The sequence below is a fragment of the Scyliorhinus canicula genome, chromosome 6 (assembly GCF_902713615.1).
Source record: "Scyliorhinus canicula chromosome 6, sScyCan1.1, whole genome shotgun sequence".
Taxonomy (NCBI): domain Eukaryota; kingdom Metazoa; phylum Chordata; class Chondrichthyes; order Carcharhiniformes; family Scyliorhinidae; genus Scyliorhinus; species Scyliorhinus canicula.
The window spans coordinates 208,900,739-208,922,202 of record NC_052151.1 but is presented as its reverse complement, the minus strand read 5'-3'; the positions used below and the strand labels follow the sequence as shown (position 1 = coordinate 208,922,202).

Sequence of the window (21,464 nt, the reverse complement as noted above, 5' to 3'; positions counted from 1 at the left end):
CATAATGTCAGACATCCAGTTATTATAACAGTTACTACACCAGTGGATGTGGTGTATATGGACATCAGTAGGCATTTGATTAGTTTCCCATGGTAGGCTCATTCAGAAAGTTAGGGGGCATGGGATACAGGGAAATTTGGCTGTCTGGATACAGAGTTGGCTGGCCGAAAGAAGACAGCGAGTGGCAGTGGATGGAAAATATTCTTCCTGGAGGTCGGTGACCAGTGGTGTCCCGCAGGGATCTGTTCTGGGACCTCTGCTCTTTGTGGTTTTTATAAATGATTTGGATGAGGAAGTGGAAGGGTGGATTTGTAAGTTTGCCGATGACACGAAGGTTGGTGGAGTTGTAGAAAGTGTCAAGGGCTGTTGCAGGTTACAACAGGACATTGACAGGATGTAGAACTGGGCTGAGAAGTGGCAGATGGAGTTCAACTTATATAAATGTGAAGTGATTCATTTTAGAAGGTCAAATTTGAATGCTGAATACAGGGTTAAAGGCAGGATTCTTAGAAGTGTGGAGAAACAATGGGATCTTGGGGTCCACGTACATAGATCCATCAAAGTTTACACCCAGATTGATAGGGTTGTTAAGGTGTATGATGTGTTGGCTTTCATTAACTGGGCGATTGAGTTTAAGAGCCGTGAGGTTTTGCTGCCGCTTTATAAAACCGTGGTTAGACCACTATTGGACTATTGTGTCCAGTTCTGGTTGCCTCATTATAGGAAGGATGTGGATGCATAGGAGGGTGCAGAGGAGATTTACCAGGATGCTGCCTGGACTGGAGGGCATGTCTTATGAAGAAAGGTTGAGGGGGCTAGGACTTTTCTCACTTGAGCGAAGAAGGCAGAGAGGTGACTTGATAGAAGTGTACAAGGTGATGAGAGGCATGGATAGATTGGATAGCCAGATACTTCTCCGCAGGGCGGAAATGGCTGTCACAAGGGGACATAATTTTAAGGTGACTGGAGGAAGGTATGGGGAGATGTCAGAGGGAGGTTCTTTACACACAGTGGTGGGTGCATGAAATGCACTGCCAGCGGAGGTGGTGGAGTCAGTCATTGGGGAGATTTAAGCTACTCTTGGACAGGCACATGGACAGCAGTAAATTGAAGGGGTGTAGGTTAGGTTGATCTCAGATTAGAATAAATTATCGGCACAACATTGTGGGCCGAAGGGCCTGTACTGTGCTGCACTGTTCTATGTATAAACATAATCTTACACAATCTGGTACTTACCCCAGTTTCTGTATTTTACAGTCCGGTTTCCTCAGAGCCTCACACAATAGTTTCACTCCTGAATCTCCCAGTTTATTACCACTCAGGTTGAGATCCGTCAGTGACTGGTTTGTATTGAGAACGGAGACGAGAACCTCTGCACAAGAACCTGTGAGACAGGCGTCAGCCAGTCTGGAAATCAGAGACAATATGAATCTGGATGAATCCCAGTGCTTATTACCAATGCTCTTATTGATTGTAATGTTAATGTACAGCGTCAGGCATTGTGTTATTGTAAACACAATCTCACACAGGTCGTTACCTACCCCAGTTTCTGGATTCATTATCACAATCTCACACAGGTCGTTACCTACCCCAGTTTCTGGATTTTGCGTTCCGGATTCCTTAGAGCCACAGACAATAGTCTCACTGCAGAATCTCCCAGTTTATTATTACTCAGGTTCAGATCCTTCAGTGACCAGTTAGTACTGACAGCGAAGGCGAGATCCTCAGCACAAGAATCTGACAATCTGTTTTCCTCCAGCCTGAAGACAGAGAGATGGATGGTTCGGGATGGGTTGGTGGAGAAGAAATAATATCAATCAGGCTAACAGAAAGGGAAAAAAGTCACGAGTTGGGAGTGGTCTACAGGCTCCCTAACAGTAACCACAATGCAAGGCAAAATATACAACAAATAGTGTGTGTTTGTGATAAAGGAACGGCAATAATCATGGATGGATGACTTACATGTAAACTGGAAAAACCAGTTTGGCAATAGTAACGTGGCTGAGGAGTTGTCAGAATGATTTCAAGATAGTTTCTTAGTGCAACACGTCTGGAACCAACCAGACAGCAGGTTATTTTAGATTTGGCATTGTGTAACGTGACAAGATTAATTACTGACTGCAGAGTTAAAGCACTCCCAGGTGACAGCGACCACAACAGGAGTGAACTTTACATCCAGTTTGAAAGGCAGGAGAGTGGATCTAGGACAGTCTTTTAAACTTAAATAAGGGCAACTATATGGTAATGAAAACCGAGCAAGGTAAAGTGAACTGGGATACTAGGCTAGGGGATAGATCAATAGAGAAGCATTTAAGAGATTTAAAGGGATATATTATCTCCTCCAAAGGGAAGAGCCATCATCCATATTTAACTAAAAATGTTAAGGACAGCATTAACCTTAAGGAAAAAAACGTACAACTGCGTAAAGATGAGTGGCAGGTCAGGTGATTGGGGAGAATATAAGGAGGGGCAGAGAATTACTAAAAGGTTAATCAGGAGAAAGAAATTAGCAAGAGAAAGCAAGCTAAAAATGTAAAAACAGAAAGCGCGAGTTTCTACAGGTATTTAAACAGAAAAAGAGCAAGTAAAAAGTGAGTGTTGGTCTTCTGGAGAGTGAGAATGGGGAGTTAATAGTAGGTAATAAGCAAATGGTGGAAGAGATAAACGGATATTTTGTTTCTGTATTCACCATTGAGGATACAAGAAACATTCCTGTAATATCTGTAAATTGGGAGGTGAAGGGGAGAGAGGAATTTGGTGAAGTTATAATCACTGGGGAAGCAGTGGCCAAAGGTGGCCAAACAATGGATTACATGAGAAATTAGAAACAATATTATATCCAAGGAAGAAGCATCCAAATTGGTCAAGGAAACAACAGACCTGAGGATTGGGAGCAGTTTAGAATTCAGCAAAAGAGGACCGAGAGGTTGATTAAGAAGGGGAAAATAGAGTATGAAAGCAAGCTTGCAGGGAACATAAAAACTGGAGATATAAATATCCCTTTAAATGTCTTCCACTATTTCTCTATTGATCTATCCCATAGCCTAATATCCTTGTTCAGTTCACCTTGCTCGGCTTTCATGCCCTTATGTAAGTTTAAAATGCTAGTCTTAGAGTTCCCATAGGTATGTGAAGAGAAAAAGATTGTTGAAGACAAATGTAGGTCCCTTGCAGTCAGAAACAGGGGAATTTATAATGGGGAACAAAGAAATGGCTGACCAATTAAATGCCTATCTTGGTTCTGTCTTCACGAAGGAGGACTCAAATAACACACCAGAAATGTTGGGGAATACAGGGTTTAGTGAGAGGGAGGAACTGAAGGATATCAGTATTAGTAGAGAAATGGTATTGGCAGAATTGATGGGATTGAAGGCCTGATAATCTATATCTACTTAAGGAAGAGCCCGAGAAATAGTTAATGCATTGGTGGTCATCTTCCAAGATTCTATAGACTCTGGAACAGTTCCTACAGATTGGAGAGTAGCTAGTGTAGCCCCACTATTTAAAATGGGAGATAGAGAGAAAGCAGGGACTCATAGACCAGTCAGCCTAATATCGGTAGTGGGAACATTCTAGAACCATTAGCAAAGATTTTACAGCAGAGCACTTGGAAAACGGTGGTAGGATCGGACAGCATGGATTTATGAAAGGGAAATTATGCTTGACAAATCTACTGGAATTCTTCGAGGATTTAACTAATACAGTTGATGAAGGGGAGCCATAGAAGTGGATGTGGTTTAGATGGATTTTCAGAAGGCTTTCGACAAGTCCCACGTAAGAGATTAGCGTGTCGTGGTATTAAGGGTAGTATATTGAGATTGACAGAAAACTGGTTGGCAGACAGGAAACAAAGACTGGGAGATTGGGAATGAAAATGTCTTTTTACAAATGGCAAGCAGTGATAAGTGGGATACCGCAGGGATTGGTGCTGGAAGTCCAGTTATTCACATTATATATCAACGATTTAGATGAGGGAAAGAAATGTAATATCTCCAAATTTGCACATGACACTCCCTGGGTGGGAGGATGAAATGTGAGGAGAATGCAGAGATCTTTCAGTGTGATTTAAACAAGTTGAGTAAGTGGGCAAATGAATGGCAGAAACAGTGTAATTTGGATAAATATGAGGTTATTCATTTTGGTAGCAGGAAGGCAAATTATCTAAATGGCCATAAATTAGGAGAGGGGAATGTGCAACGAGACCCGAGTGCCCTCATACACCAGTCGCTGAAGGTAAGCATTCAGGTGCAGCAGCAGGCCAGAAGGCTTTTGACAAGGTGCCACATAAAAGATTGATCCAGAAGAGGACTGGGGTAGAATACTAGATTGGATTGAGGATTGGCTGACTGACAGAAAGCAGAGGGTCTGGTAAAATGGCTCCTTCTCTGGCTGGCGAAGTATAACTAACGGGGTGCTGCAGGGGTCAGTCCTTGGACCTCAACTGTTTACAATCTATATAAATGATCTGCAAGCAGGGACAGAGTGTAACAAAGCAAAATTTGCAGAGGATGCTAAAATAGGTGGGAAGGCAGGCAGTGAAGATAAGATACAGATTTCACAGACGGATATAGATAGCCAGGAGATTGGGCCAAAATTTGGCAGATGGAATTTAATGTGGATAAGTGTGAGGATATCCATTTTGGCTGAAAAAATAATCAGGCAAATTATTATCTAAATGGAAAGCAGATTCAAAATGTGTCTGAGGGTAGAGGGATCTGGGTGTCTTTGTTCTTGAATCGCAGAAAGTCGGTATGCAGGTACAAAATGTAATAAGAAAGGCAAATGGAATGTTAGCGTTCATTGCAAAACGACTGGAGTATAAAAGTAGAGAAGTGTTGTTGCAATTGTATACGGTGTTGGTGAGACCACTTCTGGAGTATTGTGTCCAGTTTTGCTCTCTTATTTCAGGAAGGATGTGGTGGTATTGGAAGCAGTTCAGAGGAGGATCACCAGATTGATTCCGGGGATGAAGGGGTTGACGTATAAGAGATTAAACAGTTTGGGCTTATACTCGCTAGAGTTTAGAAGGATGAGAGGGGATCTGCTCGAGGTGTATAAAATACTAAAAGGGATTGATAATGTAAATATAGACCAAATGTTCCCCCTTGTGGGCCAATCTAGAACGAGAGGTCACAGATATAGGTTGAGAGGCGGTAGATTCAAAACTGAGATGAGGAGGCACAATTGTGCGCAGAGGGTGGTGAATTTGTGGAACTCGCTGTCCCATCTTGCGATGAGTCCGAATCATTAAATGGTTTCAAGAGAGAGATAGATTGGATTGGATTTGTTTACATGAACCGAGGTGCAGTATTTTTCTGCAAGCAGCTCAAACAGATCATTTAGTTCATGAAAAGAAAGGAAAATAAAAAGTACATAATAGGGCAACACAAGGTCCTCAATGTAAATACATAAGGGGCGGAATTCTCCGCTCCTCACGCCGGTGGGAGAATCGCGGGAGGTCCGCTCTCGCATCTCCCGCGATTCTCCCACCCCCCCCAAAATGGCGTGTCCCGAGAATCGCGGGCCGCCATTCTTCACGGCGGCCCGCGATTCTCCGACCCGGATGGGCCGAGCGGCCTGCCGTTCGCGACCGTTTCACAACGGCGGCAACCACATCTAGTCGCTGCCGTCGTGAACACAGCGTGAGATGCCCGTTTGGGGCTTGTGGGGGGCCTAGAGGGGACTGAGCACCACGACCGTGCTCGTGAGGGGATAGGCCCGCGATCGGTGCCCACCGATCGTCGGGCCGGAGTCTCATTGGGACGCACTCTTTCCCCTCCGCCGCCCCGCAAGATCAAGCTGCCACATCTTGTGGGGCGGCGGAGGGGAAGACAGCAACCGGGCATGCGCGGGTTGGAGCCGGCCAACCTGCGCATGCGCGGCTGACGTCATTAGGCGCGTCGGCTGCGTCATTCTCGGCGCGCCGGGCCTTGATGCCAGCGACAAGGCCCTGCGGCCGGGTTTCCCGGCACGGCCCTCCTAGCCCCCCGCCGGGGGGAGAATAGGGGGCCAGGAGAGGCCTCCAACGCCGTCGTGAACCTCTCCGGGTTTCACGACGGCGTCGGGCCTTGGGGAGAATTCCGCCCAAGACACCGGCATCGGGTGAAGAATACATGAGTGTAGTATTAGTCAGGTCAGTCCATAAGAGGGTCGTTTAGGAGTCTGGTAACAGCGGGGAAGAAGCTGGTCGAGTCTATTTGTGCGTGTTCTCAGACTTTTGTATCTCCTGCCCGATGGAAGAAGTTGGAAGAGTGAATAAGCCGGGTGGGAGGGGTCTTTTGATTACGCTGCCCGCTTTTCCCAGGCAGTGGGTGGTGTAGATAGAGTCAATGGATGGGAGGCAGGTTTGTGTGATTTTTAAAAAGGGTTAAAGGAATATGGGGAACAGGAAGAAAGGTGGACCCAAGACCAGGAAGAGATCAGCCATTATCTGATTGAATGGCGGAGCAGGCTCAATTGTCTACTTCTGCTCCGAATTCCTATGTTCCTAAGAAAGAAGGTAAATTGTATGCTGGCCTTCATTGCAAGAGGATTCGAGTACAGGAGCATGGATGTCTTGCTGAAATTATATAGGACCTGGTGAGACCACATCTGGAATATTGTATGCAATTTAGGTCAAAAAGGATGTTCTTGCTACAGAGAGTGCAGAAAAGGTTTACCAAACTTATTCCTGGGATGGCAGGAATGATGTATGAGAAGAAATGAGACGGTTAGGATTGTATGCTGGAGTTTAGAAGAATGAGGGGACTGTCATAGACACCTTTCACATTCTAACAGGACTAGACAGGTAGATGCAAGAAGCATCTTCCCGATGGAGAGGGTGTCCAGAGTTAGGCATCATAGTCTGAGGATACAGGGCAGACCATCCAGGACTCAGATGAGGAGAAATTCCTTCACCCAGAGAGTGGTTGGTTTGTGGAATTTGCGACCACAGAAAACAGTTGAGGCCAAAACTCTATTTTCAAGAAGCTATTAGATGCAGCACTTGAGGAGAGGTTGGATCAAGGATTTGGGGAGTGGGAGGGGAGAGAGACAGAGAGAGAGAAGACGGGGTCAGGCTATTGAGTTGGATGATCAGCCATGATCAGAATTAATAGCAGAGCAGGCTCAAAGGGCAGAATTACCTGACTTCCTCCTATTTTCTATGTTTCCAGTTGTGAGCAAACTAATGGAGCTTCTGGCTGACAAGTCTCCAAGTCCTGATGGGCTTCACCTTCGGGTCTTAAAAGTGGATAATGAGAGTAGAAGATGCGTTGGTGTTAATTTCCAATAATTCGCTAGATTCTGGAAAGTTCTATCAGATTGCAAAGTAGCAAAAAAGCCCCTCTGTTCAAGAAGGGAAGTAGAAAACAGCTAATTATAGGCCAGCCTGATGTATTACTACTGGGCAGCGAATGTGGAGAAGGTGCGGAGCTGGGTAAGAGGGGTTGATTCCCTGTGCGTCAGAATGGAGGAGAGTTTGTGCAGGGGGTCAGAATTGAAAGCACTAGCAACAGCGCCGCTCGCGATAGCCCGGGAAGTACTCAGCGAGTCTGGTAATAATAGCTTCATTGAGAATTTGGAGGCGGTTTCACCAACACCGGGTTGGGGGCAGGGTCAAGGGAAATGCCGATTCGGGGAACCACAGATTTGAGCCAGGGAGGTGGGATGGAAAGTTTTGGAAATGGGAGGAGAAGGGGATTAAGACACTAAAAGATTTGTTTCTTTGGGGTCGGTTCGCAGGATTGAAGGAGCTGGAAGAGAAGTATGGGCTGGAGCAGGGGGAAACGTTGAGATACATGCAGGTTCGAGATTTTGCCAGAAAGGAAATACAGAGCTTCCCGGAGGAGCCGGCCTCCACATTGCTGGAGGTGCTGACGACAGGGAGACTGGAGAAGGGGATAGCACCAGAGGTCTACGGAGCTATTTTGGAAGAGAAGACAGCACTGGAGGGAATCAAAGCAAAGTGGGAGGAAGAGTTGAGAGAGGATATGGAGGAGGGGTTCTGGTGTGAGGTGCTCCGGAGAGTGAATGCCCCACCTCGTGCGCAAGGTTGGGGCTGATACAGCTGAAGGTGATGTACAGAGCACACCTCACGAGCGTGAGGATGAGCTGATTCTTTGAAGGAGTTGAAGATGTGTGTGAATGTTGCGGAGGGGGGAAACCCGCTAATTACGTTCATATGTTTTGGTTCTGTCCAAAGCTAGAGGATGACTGGAAGGAGGTTTGTAGGGTAATTTCTAAAGTGGTGCACGTGAAATTGTACCCGGGCCCCCGGGAGGCCATATTCGGGGTGTCGGACCGGCCAGGGTTGGAAACGGGTGCGGAGGCAGATGTTGTAGCCTTCGCCTCGTTGATTGCCCGAAGACAGATCCTGATGGGTTGGAGAGCAGCCTCTCCACCCTGTGCCCTGGCGTGGCGGGGGGAGGGATCTGTTGGAATTCTTGACTCTTGAGAAGGTTAAGTTTGAACTGAGGGGAAGGACAGAGGGGTTCTACAATTCATGGGCATTATTCATTCTGCACTTTCAAGAATTGGATAACATTGAACATTAATTGGGGGAGAGGGGTGATGGATGTTAATGGGGGCTATGGGGGATTCCTGATTTATTTTTTGTCAGTTGTTTATGTGAACATGGGGGTGAATATTTGGGGTTTGGTGGGAGGATGGGATCGTTGTTATTGATGGCGAGAATGACATATTTGTTACTGATTATTGTTCATTGTTGGTGGGTGTAAATTTGGGAGAAAATGCGAAAAAGGAGGAGAATAAAGAAATAATTTTTTTTTAAATTATAGGCCAGTTAGCTGGACATCTGTCATGGGGAAGGTGTTAGAATTGATTGTTAAAAATGTTTTAGCAAAGCACTTAGACAAGCTCATGGTAATTGGGAAGAGTCAGCATGGTTTTATTTGAAAGGGAAATCCTAGCCGGGAATCTCCATCGGGAGTCCACCTTGCTGCTCGTCAGGATGGAGAATTTTGCATACTGTTCGCTGATGATGGAATTCACAACTCCCGCTATTTGTCAATGGTATTTCCCATTGAAGCCACCCTAAGGCACCAGGAAACCAGTTGGCGGGTGCATTGCCGGCCGGGCAAGTGAATCCCACTGCCAGCAACAGCTAGAAAATCCCACTGCATGTGTAACCAAATTACTAGAATTTCTTTGAAGCCACATCTGCTGCGGATAGAGGGGAGCCTGTAGATGTACTGTACTTAAATTTCCAGAAAGCATTCGATAAGGTGCTACATCAAAAGTTATTGCAAAAAATAAAAGCTCTAGGCGTAGAGGGTATATTAGCCTGGATTGAAGATTGGCTCGCTGGCAGAAAACAGACAGTATGCATAAATGGTGCTATGTCTGATTTGACGAGTGGAATCTCATAATGATCTGTGCTGGGGTCTCAACTTTTTACAACCTTCATCAATGACTTGGGTGAGCGGAGCGAAGGCAAGGTAGCTCAATTTGCAGAGGACACGAAAATAGGTGGGAGGGTTATGTTGTGAATAAGGCATACAGAGTTTGCAGATGGAGCGGGCACAAATCTGGCAGATGGAGTATAATGTAGAGATAGTGTGAAGTATCACAGGAAGATAAAAAAAAGCAGAGCATTACTTAAATTGAGTCCGATTGCAGAATGCCAAAGTGCAGAGGGATTTAGGTGTTCTCGTCCGTGGGTCACAAAACAATAGTATGTAGGTGTAGCTTGTAATCAAGAAGACCAATGGAATACCATATTTTATTAAAAGAGGAAGTGATTACAAAAGTAGTTATGCTTAGGTTATACAGTAAGAAGTCTTGCAACACCAGGTTATACAGGGCATTGGTGAGACCGCATCTTGAATACTGTGAGAATTATTGGGTCTCCTTGTTTAAGGAAGGATGTAAATGCATTGGAAATGGTTCAGTGGCAGTTTACATTGATACCTGAAATGAGCAGATTGTCTTATGAGGAGAGGCTGGACAGGCTGGGTTTGTGTGCACTCGAGTTTAGAAGCATGAGGAGTGATTGAAGTATACAAGATTCTGACCAGTGTTGACAAGGTGGATATTGGAAGGATGTTTCCACTTGGAGGCGAGTCCAGAACTAGAGTGCACTGTTTTAAAATTAGGAGTCACCCTTACAGGACAGAGATGAGATTTTTTCCCCAGTGAGACTTTGGAACTCTCTGCCTCAGAAGGCGGTGGAAGTGGGATCACTGAATATTTTTTAAGGTAAATGTAAATAGATTCTTGCTGTGCAAGAGAATCAAGGTTGTCAAGAGACAAAATGGGAATACGGAACTCAAAACAGATCACACATGATCCTATTGAATGGGGGAGCCGAATGGCTGATTTCTGCTCCTATTTTGTATGTACCCAACAAATATCTGTTAACAGTATTATAGTAACACTAATAATATACTGTTACCGTGTATCATGGCAAGCATCAAGATCCTAATAAACACAATCTCTCACAATCTGTTACTTACCCCAGTTGCTGTATTTTACAGTCCATTTTCCTCAGCACCTCACACAGCAGTTTCACTCCTGAATCTCCCAGCTCATTCATCCTTAATCTGAACACAAAAGAGTTAGAACCAAATTGAATCAACCCCTGGTTAAAAATTCTCTCTTTCGTCTGTTATCAAATGTTTTGAAAAGACGTCAAAAAATAAATGTGCAGATTTTCCTGTCAGTGATAATGAATCTCACTCTATTCAACATCCCATATATTCAGAGACTGTCAGAAATTGCCTTTTTTAAATAAAGTGTGGTCTGTAAGAATCCTTCATTTATACCTCGGTCCAGTTTAAATTTCAAAGGATCAAAATCCATCCCCTCGATCTTGAGCAGATGAGGAATTTTATCTAATTCCTGCTACTTCATAAATCTCAATTTCTTGCAATAGACTGAACTGACCACAAAAATTCATTTTAGATTTTCCATTCTTTTTTTAAAATGTTTTATTCTCCTTTTTAACATTTTCTTCAAAATTTACACCCACCAACAATCAACGGTAACAAATACAATATCAATCCCCTTATCAGCAACAATCCCACCCTCTCACCAACCCCCAAACAACCCACATGTCAACACAAACATCAAATAAAAAAGGAATCAGGAAGCACCAATAGTCCCCCTCCCCCCAGCCCTTCCTAATGTGCGATGTCATCCACCACCGTCTCAATTCACAATTTGGGACAATAAATTATGATCTAGTCTTTGAAACCCACATCGCATGAATTAATAAAATCAATGATCTCCATGAAGTTTGAGAGATCTTCAGGAAAAGGAGCTGTGGCCTACCCTGAGCAATGGAGACGTAGCTCGATATAATCTGCTCATATTCTGTCAGATCCCCTTCCTCTGTCAGGTCGAGGAGGTGGTCCAGGTTTTGTCGGTGAGTCTTTACATTGTCCCTTTCACCAATTGGAGCAATCCCTGTAAGTCAAATGAAGATCAGTAGCAGAAATCCAAGATCATAGAACATAGAACAGTACAGCACAGAACAGGCCCTTCGGCCCTCAATGTTGTGCCGAGCAATGATCACCCCACTCAAACCCACGTATCCACCCTATACCTGTAACCCAACAACAACCCCCCCCCCCCCCAACCTTACTTTTTAGGACACTACGGGCAATTTTAGCATGGCCAATCCACCTAACCCGCACATCTTTGGACTGTGGGAGGAAACCGGAGCACCCGGAGGAAACCCACGCACACACGGGGAGGACGTGCAGACTCCGCACAGACAGTGACCCAGCCGGGAATCGAACCTGGGACCCTGGAGCTGTGAAGCATTTATGCTAACCACCATGCTACCGTGCTGCCCCTAACCACTATAGAGATTACCCTAAAAACCTCCTTCCAATAATCCTCCAGCTTTCGACAGGACTAAAACATATGAACGTGCTTTGCGGAGGCCCCTCTCGCAATCTTCACACACAACTTCTACCCCCTCAATGAGCCGGCTGATCCTCGCCTTCATGAGGTATACTCTATATACCACCTTCAGCTGCATCAGCCCCAACCTCGCGCATGAGTTGGAGGCATTCACTCTCCTGAGCACCAGAGCCCCCTCCTCCACACCCTCTCTCAACTCTTCCTCCCACTTTGCTTTGATCCCTTCCAGAGGTGCCTTCTCCTCTTCCAAAATAACTCCATAAACCGCCGACACTACCCCCTTCTCCAGTCCCCCAGTCGTCAGCACCTCCTCCAGCAATGTGGAGGCCGGTACCACTGGGAAGCTCTGTATCTCCTTCTTGGCAAAGTCTTGAACCTGCACGTATCTAAACATTTCCCCCTGCTCCAGCCTGTACTTCGCTCCCAGCATCTTCAATCCGGCAAACCGATGCCCTAGAAACAAATCCTTTAGCGCCCTAACTCCCCTCTCCTCCCATCTCTGAAAATTCCCATCCTACTTCCCTGGCTCAAATCTGTGATTCCCCCGAATTGGCATTTCCCTTGACCAACCTGAAATGCTGGCAAAACTGCCTCCAAATTCTCAACAATGCTATTACTACCAGACTCGCTGAGTATTTCCACGAAGCCATCGGGAGCAGTGCTGTCACTTCCTTCAATCCCGAATCCCTACACAAACTCTTCTCCATTCTGACCCACTGGGAATCCACCCCTCTGACCCAGGCCCACACACATGTTTGCCACCCAGTAATAATACATCAGGTTCGGAACTCCCTGCCTGCCTTCCCCTCTGTAGCAGCACCTTTCTAACTCTAGCCACCTTTCCCCTCCCCATCAATACGAACAAGGTAATGATTCCTTCAATCTCTCTAAAAATTGCCTTTGGCAGGAAAATCGGCAGGCATTGAAAAATAAACAAACATCGCAGCAACACGTTCATTTTAATTGCTTGTACCCGACGCGCCAGTGACAGAGGGAGACCATCCCACCTTGCCAGATCAGCTTTCGCCCTCCCCACCAAAGTAAAAATGTTGCACTGATGGAGTCCCCCCCCTTCCAATCCCGAGCAGCCTGCACCCCCAGATATCTAAGGTGAGTCCCTGCCCTATGGAATGGCAGCCCCCCATCCCTGTCCCCACCCCAGGCCAAGCCACCACAAAATCCTTACTCTTGTCTAGATTTAATTTGTACCCCGAGAAAGACCCAAATACCCGAAGCAACTCTAATATTCCTCCTATTGACATACTTGGTCCCAACACGTATAACAGAAAATCATCTGCATCCGAGGACACCCTATGCTCTTGCTCTCTCCCCCCCCCCGCACTATTCCTTTCCATACCGCCAAACTTAACACGGTGGCCAACGGCTCAATCGCGAGTGCAAACAACAGAGGGGCATAGGCCATCCCTGCCTAGTCCCACGGTGGAGAGAAAAATATCCAGAACTGACGTTATTTGTGCGGACACTCGCCCGTGGCTCCTTATTCAGTCCCAAACCGCTCCAGAACCGCCATCAAATAACTCGGTCAAACACTTTCTCCGCGTCCAATGTCACAACCACCTGTTTCCCTCCCCTCCGCCGGCGCCATAACATGTTCAATGTTCGAAAAAAGCCTCCCTCTCACAAACCCCATCTGATCCTCACCTATCACCTTCCAGCCTACCTACCAATCCCTTCGCCAACACCTTTGCTTCCACATTTAAAAGTGATATGGGCCTTTGGGACCCACACTCCGTCGGTTCCTTATCCTTCTCAAGCAACAGGGAAATTGTTACCTGCCCTAAAGTTTGTGGTAACACCCCATTCGCTATTTCCTCCACAAACATCCCCACCATCAACGGTAACAGCTTATCCTTGAATTTTTTAATAATGCTCCACCGGAAACCCATCCGGCCCTGCCACCTTCCCCGACTGCATCCTCCCAATCGCATCTTTTATCTCCTGTTCCACTATCGCCTCCTCCAATGTAGCCCTCCCCTAACCTCGGGTACTCCAGCCCATCTAGAAATTCCTGCATCTCCCGGTCTTCCCCAGGTGGCTCCGACCTATGCAACCTCTCTTAAAATTCCTCGAACACCTTATTGATCTGATTCGGAGGCACCACCAGCTTCCCTGCCCTGTCCCGCACCTGAACAATTTCCCTTGCCGCCGCCTCCCTCCGAAGCTGACCCGCTAACATACGCCCGCCTTCTCTCCATGCTCGTAAACAAACTCCCCTTGCTCATCTTAATTGGTGCTCCATCTTCCTGGTAGATAGTCGGTCAAAGCTCGCCTGTAGTTTCTTCCTCTTTTCCAACTTCGCTGGGCCCCATCTTCTGTATATCTCCTATCTACCTCCAGTATTTCATCTATTACCCTCTGACGTTGCAACCTCTCCTTTTTTCAACCCTGGCCTTAAATGAGATCACCTCACCCCTCACCACCGCCTTTGTAGAGCCTCCCAGACAACAGCCTTAGACATCTTCCTTGTGCAGTTAAACCTACATATTCCTCAATTACTTTCTCAATTTTATCCCTGGAGCCTCGGTCCCCCAACAGTCCCACATCTAATTTCCACCCAGGCCTCTGTACTACCCCCTTCTCCAGTACCAAATCCACCCAATGTGGAGCATGATCTGATATTGCAATTGCCGAGTACTCCAACTCCTTAACCCCAGCCAGCAAAGCCTTCCCCACCACAAAAAAGCCGTTATGCGAGTATACCTTATGGACCGCTAAGAAAAACGAGTACTCCCGTTCCCTCGAGTGCAGAAACCTCCAAGGGTCCACCCTCCCTTTCCACTACAGTAGTCCCCCGTTATACCGCGCTCCGCAATACCGCGGTTCGCGATATACCGCGGGGGGGCTTATGGACCCCAACTGTCAGTTGTGTCAATTTCAGCGGCCGGCTGATTGTTTCACTGAGAGAGCAGCTTCCCTCTCCGGATCAAAGTGAGCCGGCCGCTGAAATTGACACTGCCGGCTGCTCTCTCCCTCCAATCAGAAACATTAAAACTTAAAAGTTGGATTGGAGGGAGAGAGCAGCCGACAGTGTCAATGTGGGTGTGGGGGAGACCCCCCTGGGGGTGTGGGGGAGAGAGGGGGGCCCTGCGGGTGTTGGGGGAGAGAGGGGGGCCCTGCGGGTGTTGGGGGATGGGGGAGGAGAGGGGGGGGGGGAGGAGGAGTGGGGGGGGAGGGGGCGAGCCGGAGGGTGTGGGGAGGGGGCGAGCCGGAGGGTGTGGGGGGAGAGCCGGAGGGTGTTGGGAGGGAGAGGGGGCGAGCCGGAGGGTGTGGGGGGAGAGGGGGCGAGCCGGAGGGTGTTGGGAGGGAGAGGGGGCGAGCCGGAGGGTGTGGGGGGAGAGGGGGCGAGCCGGAGGGTGTGGGGGGAGAGGGGGCGAGCCGGAGGGTGTTGGGATGGAGAGGGGGCGAGCCGGAGGGTGTGGGGGGAGCGGGGGCGAGCCGGAGGGTGTGGGGGGAGAGGGGGCGAGCCGGAGGATGTGGGGGGAGAGGGGGCGAGCCGGAGGGTGTTGGGGAGGAGAGGGGTCTAGTTGGAGGATGTGGGGGGGAGAGTGGGCAAGCCGGAGGAAAAAAAAAGAAATTGACACTGCCGGCTGCTCTCTCCCTCCAATCAGAAACATTAAAACTTAAACGTTGGATTGGAGGGAGAGAGCAGCGGGCAGTGTCAATTACAGCGGCCGGCTGATTGTTTCACTGAGAGCAGCTTCCCTCTCCGGATCAAAGTGAGCCGGCCGCTGAAATTTTATTTGGATCCGCGATGGGGGTTTTAAATTTATTTAAAAATCTATGCTAGCGCTTCCCATTGTGAGTCTACGGGGGTCTGACCTCTCCCCCCGCCCCCCCGTAGACTCACAATGGGAAGCGCTAGCATAGATTTTTAAATAAATTTAAAACGCCCATCATGGATATCCGCGGCTTGGATACAACGCGGGTGGCTGTCTTGGACCCCAACACCCGCGTTATAAAGGGGGACTACTGTATTAGCCTGGCCGACACCCCCCCCCCCCCTTCCCCGACAGGACCAGCGAGCACGGCCGTGAACTGTCCAACCTTGGCTCCTTCACCAAGTTCCACTCACCCCCTACTATCGGTTTGTGTAAATCTAAGTTGGGGATGGCCCCAAACACCTTCTTCCCGAATCCTACATCATCCCAATTGGGACTATACGCACTTACCAGCACCACTAACCCCTCCAGAGCTCCTGTCACAATCACATACTTACCCCCCTGATCTGCAACACCCTTCTCCATCTGGAACCGTTCCCATTTACTGACCATTACTGCTACCCTCGAGCCCTTCCGTCAAATCCAGAATTAAACACCTAGCTAACCCAGCCCTTTTTAAGTCTCACTTGATCCTTCACCCTCAACTGAGTCTCCCGCAGCATTGCTGCATCAGCCTTCAAATTTTTAAGATGACCTCTTGACTGGACCTCCCAACCTCCTCGCATCCCATGTGATTATCCTAACCGGGGGTCTCTCACTCCCCCTTTCTTATCCACCATCATCAGACCACCGAGCCCTGCCCCAAGAGCCTGACACACCCCTATCCATTGTTAACATCCCAGAATCCCCCCCTGTACTTCCTCTCGAAAAAAACCTCACCCTGTATGGACCCCGCCCCCAACTTTCACACCTCTTAGGCCCATCGAAGCCTGCTAACCAGGCTCCAATATCCGCAGCCCCTCCCCACCTCACTTCCATTCACTAGCCGTCTTTATTTAGCTAGTGCAGGGGCCCCCCCTCCAAGGCATTCCGTCCCCTCCCCTCCCACCCAGTCCAAGAAAAAAACAACCCAACCCATACAACTCAATAAAATAACATATAACCATCGCAACAAAGAATGTCAATCAAACCAAACTTAAAGTCTATAACAATGTGAAGTCAAGTAAGTTACAATACAGGTCGGTGAAAAGAAAGTTATAACATTCTCCAGCTCCCCAATCACAGTCCATGATCTCTCTTCCAGCTCCACACCTCATTTCTGTCCCAAACCTTCTGCCTTCACGAACACCTCAGCCTCCTCCGTCTCAAAATAAAACCCTTTGGTGTTGTAAGTCACTCACAACTTTGCTGAGTATACCATACCAAATCGCACCCCACTGTTGTACAGTGCCGTCTTTACTCGACTGAATGCCGCTCACTTCTTTGCCAACTCCTGGTATATCCGAACTCCAGCACCAGCCCACTGAAGCTCCCGCTTCTGCTTCTCCCAGTTTAACACCCTATTATTCGTGTGGTACCTATAGAAGCAGATAATTACTGCTCTTGGTGGCTGATGCACCATCGATTGCACGCGAGGCGAGTGATTTACCAATGTCAGGCTTTAATTAACTAGAACACAGCCTGGCGATCGTCTACAGTGGAAAGGGACGATCGTCAGGCTTCTGAGCATTTATACCTCGTTGATAGAGGCGTGGTTAACTCAGCCTCTCGGCCAATCGGTCGAGAGGCACATGACCGACCAGGGCCAATGGTAAGCCGACGTTCTGGCCCAATGGCAGACGAGTATGCAGATCATATCATCACATTCACCCCTTACGGAGAAGGAAGGCGGGGGGGGGGGGGGGGGGGGGGGGGGGGGTGGGGGGGGGGGGGGGGGGGGGGGGAAGAACTGATGATATGAGTAGCCGTCGGGAGAATAATTTTCTCTCCGTACCCTTATCGAATTTGGGGGCTTGCCACTGGCCCAGACATAACAATATTTACAAAAAGGAAAGTCCATGGGGCTGTAGAACTCTAGAGGGATTCGATCAGTCGTTTGGTGGTCCTTGACGTCCTGGCCGAGCGCCGTAGTGGAGGAGGTGTCGTCGGATCGGCTGATGGTCCTGCTGATGTCCTGGAGTCCGGGAGCGATAGACCTCGAGTAGTCTCCGTCACCTGAGCTGGCCGCGGAGACGCCATGAATGAGGGATGGGGAAGCTGAGTGGGGTGCTGGGGTGAAAGAGGGGGGGTCTGTGGTGGGGGGGGGCTGCACGCCGGCGGGTGCCAGGTCCCGGAGGGAGACCGTGTCCTGCCAACCGTCGGGGTACTCCACATACGCGTACTGCGGGTTAGCGTGGAGTAACTGGACATGCTCCACCAACGGGTCGGACTTGTGCACCCGCACATGCTTCCGGAGCAAGATGGGCCCGGGGGTGACCAGCCACGTCGGGAGAGGGGATCCGGAGGACGACTTCCTGGGGAAAACAAGAAGACGCTCATGAGGTGTCTGATTAGTTGCAGTACAGAGGAGTGAGCGGATAGAGTGCAGTGCATCGGGGAGCACCTCTTGCCATCGGGAAATAGGGAGATCTCTGGACCGGAGGGCCAGTAGTATGGTCTTCCAGATGGTACCATTCTCCCGCTCGACCTGTCCGTTACCCCGAGGGTTATAGCTGGTCGTCCTGCTAGAGGCGATGCCCCTGTCGAGCAGGAATTGACGCAGCTTGTCGCTCATAAATGAGGACCCCCGGTCGCTGTGAATGTACTCGGGGTAGCCAAACAGCGAGAAGATGGAGAGTAGGGCCTTAATGACGGTTGATGTGGTCATGTCGGGACAGGGAATGGCAAAGGGGAAGCGGGAGTGTTCGTCGACAACCGCCAGGAAGTAAATGTTGCGGTTGTTAGAGGGAAGGGGCCCCTTGAAGTCAATGCTGAGACGTTCAAAGGGGCGGGATGCTTTGATCAGGTGTGCGCGCTCGGGGCGGTAGAAGTGCGGTTTGCACTCGGCGCAGATGTGGCAGTCACGGGTTACTGTCCTGACTTCCTCGATAGAGTAGGGCAGGTTGCGGGCCTTAATGAAGTGGTATAGGCGGGTCACCCCTGGATGGCAGAGGTCCGCGTGGAGGGAGCGGAGGCGGTCTATCTGCGCGCTGGCGCAGGTACCGCGGGACAGGGCATCAGGAGGCTCATTGAGCTTCCCAGGACGATACAAGATATCATAATTGTACGTGGACAACTCGATCCGCCACCGTAAAATCTTGTCATTTTTGATCTTGCCCCTTTGTGCATTATCAAACATGAAGGCTACTGACCGTTGGTCTGTGAGGAGGGTAAACCTCCTGCCGGCCAAATAGTGCCTCCAATGTCGCACGGCTTCGACTATGGCCTGGGCTTCCTTTTCCACAGCGGGGTGGTGGAGTTCGGAAGCCTGGAGAGTTCGGGAGAAGAAGGCCACGGGTCTGCCCGCTTGGTTCAGGATGGCCGCCAGAGCTACTTCAGATGCGTCGCTCTCGACCTGGAAGGGGAGGGCCTCGTCGATGGCGCGCATCGTGGCCTTTGCGATGTCCGCTTTGATGCGGCTAAAGGCCTGACAGGCCTCCGTCGACGGCGGGAAGGTCGTGGTTTGCATGAGGGGACGGGCCTTGTCCGCGTAGTTGGGAACCCATTGGGCGTAGTATGCGAAAAACCCCAGGCAGCGTTTGAGAGATTTGGGGGTATTGGGGAGAGGGAGTTCCATCAGGGGGCGCATGCGTTCGGGATCGGGGCCTATCACTCCGTTACGCACTACGTAGCCGAGGATGGCTAGGCGGTCGGTGCTGAACACGCATTTATCCTTATTGTACGTGAGGTTAAGGAGTTTTGCGGTTTGGAGGTATTTCTGGAGGTTGGCGTCATGGTCCTGCTGGTCGTGGCCGCAGATGGTGACATTATCAAGGTACGGGAAGGTAGCCTGTAATCCGTACTTGTCGACCATTCGGTCCATCTCCCGTTGGAAGACCGAGACCCCATTCGTGACACCAAACGGAACCCTAAGGAAGTGGTAGAGGCGCCCGTCAGCCTCGAACGCGGTGTACAGTCGGTCACTCGCGCGGATGGGGAGCTGGTGGTAAGCGGACTTAAGGTCCACAGTTGAGAAGACCTTGTATCTCGCGATCTCGTTTACCATGGTAGAGATACGGGGAGAGGATACGCGTCCAGTTGCGTAAACCGATTGATGGTTTGGCTATAATCGATGACCATCCGGTTTTTCTCCCCCGTCCGGACCACCAGCACTTGGGCTCGCCAGGGACTGTTGCTGGCCTCGATGACCCCTTCCGTCAGCAACCTCTGGACCTCGGACCTGATGAAGGATCGGTCCTGGGCGCTGTACCGTCTGCTCCGTGTGGCGACGGGTTTGCAATCGGGGGTGAGGTTAGCAAACAGGGAGGGAGGGTCTACTTTGAGGGACGCGAAGCTGCAGACAGTGAGGGGGGGTATAGGGCCGCCGAATTGAAAAGTCAAGCTCTGCAGGTTGCACTGGAAGTCCAGTCCTAGGAGTGCCGGTGCGCAAAGGTCAGGGAGGACAAGGAATTTATAATTTTTAAAAACCTTCCCTTGGACCGTGAGGTCCGCGGTGCAGCACCCGGTGATGTGGACGGAGTGCGAACCTGAGGCTAAACCGATTTTGCGTGCTACAGGATGGACAGGGAGCGCGCAGCATCTTACCGTGTCAGGGTGAACGAAGCTTTCCGTGCTCCCGGAGTCCAGCAGGCAGTCCGTCTTGTGGCCGTTGAGGTGGATCAGCGTAGTCGTTTTGGCGAGCGTGCGTGGATGAGACTGGTCGAGTTGAACGGCCGCGAGCCGTGGAGAAATCCCGTCGTCGCCGTCCGAGTCGATGCTGGAGGGAGCTTGCGTGGCAGATGTGGAAGTCGGTGGCCAGGATCCATATGTGGGGTGAACGGCCGCGAGCCGTGGAGAAAATCCGTCGCGCTGTCCGATTCCATGCTGGAGGGACCTTGCGTGGCAGATGTGGAAGCCGGTGGCCAGGATCCCCAGGTGAGGTCTGTTCCCCAAGATGGCGGCGCCCAGGACCCGCACGTGGGGTCGGGGCCCCAAGATGGCGGCGCCCAGGAAGCCCTCGTGGCCGCTGGAGGCGGAGCTAGCGTTGCCGGCGCTGTGAGCGGAGAGGCGCGCAGGCCGGCTCCAGGAGGTGAGTGACCGGCATCAGCTGCGGGGATGCACAAGCCGGCTCCAGGACGCCGGCTAGGTGCATCAGCTGCGGGGATGCGGAAGCCGGCTCCAGGACGCCGGCTAGGTGCATCAGCTGTGGGGATGCGGAAGCCGGCTCCAGGACGCCGGCTAGGTGCATCAGCTGTGGGCGGAGGTAAGGCGCGCGGGCCGGGTGCGGGGGGCCGGGGGCGGGGGGGAGCCGAGTCGCGCTGCGGGCAGGCAGGGACTGGGGGGCCCGGAGAGGCGAGCCGGTCGGGCGCCGGGGCCCGGGGGTGGGGGGAGCCGGGGTCCGGGAGCGGGGGAAGCAGGGCCGCTGCGGGCAGGCAGGGACCAGGGGGGCCCGGAGAGGCGAGCCGGTCGGGCGCCGGGGCCCGGGGGCGGGGGGGAGAAACGTGCGCGGCGGGCAGGCAGAGGCCTGGAGGGGCCGGGGAGGTGCGCATGTCGGCCGGCGGGGCGCGAGTCGGGAGCGGCTGGGGCGGCCCTGGGGGAGAGAGGGAGGCACACAGGCCCTTTGCAGAGGCCTGGGGGAGGGGGGGGGGAAAGAGTGCTGTGCAGCTTCCAGAAGCGCTGCAGCCAGCGATTTGGCCTGGCAGACCGTGGAGTAGTGGCCCTTCTTCCCGCAGCTCTTACAGAGGGCGGAGCGGGCTGGGCAGCGCGAGCGAGGGTGCT

General features: G+C 50.4%; 1 protein-coding gene across 2 annotated transcripts in view; it reads right to left on the bottom strand.

Annotated features, from left to right (window-relative positions):
* Window positions 1-21,464, bottom strand: part of LOC119967846 (NACHT, LRR and PYD domains-containing protein 3-like) — an 89,381-nt gene that overhangs the window by 13,172 nt on the left and 54,745 nt on the right. For both annotated transcript variants that reach the window (XM_038800889.1, XM_038800890.1), the window contains exons 7-9: window positions 10,455-10,541; window positions 1,590-1,760; window positions 1,237-1,407 (exon numbers count right to left, since the gene is read on the bottom strand). In XM_038800889.1, coding sequence (XP_038656817.1) covers window positions 1,237-1,407; window positions 1,590-1,760; window positions 10,455-10,541 — 429 coding nt within the window. The remainder of the gene's footprint in view (window positions 1-1,236; window positions 1,408-1,589; window positions 1,761-10,454; window positions 10,542-21,464) is intronic.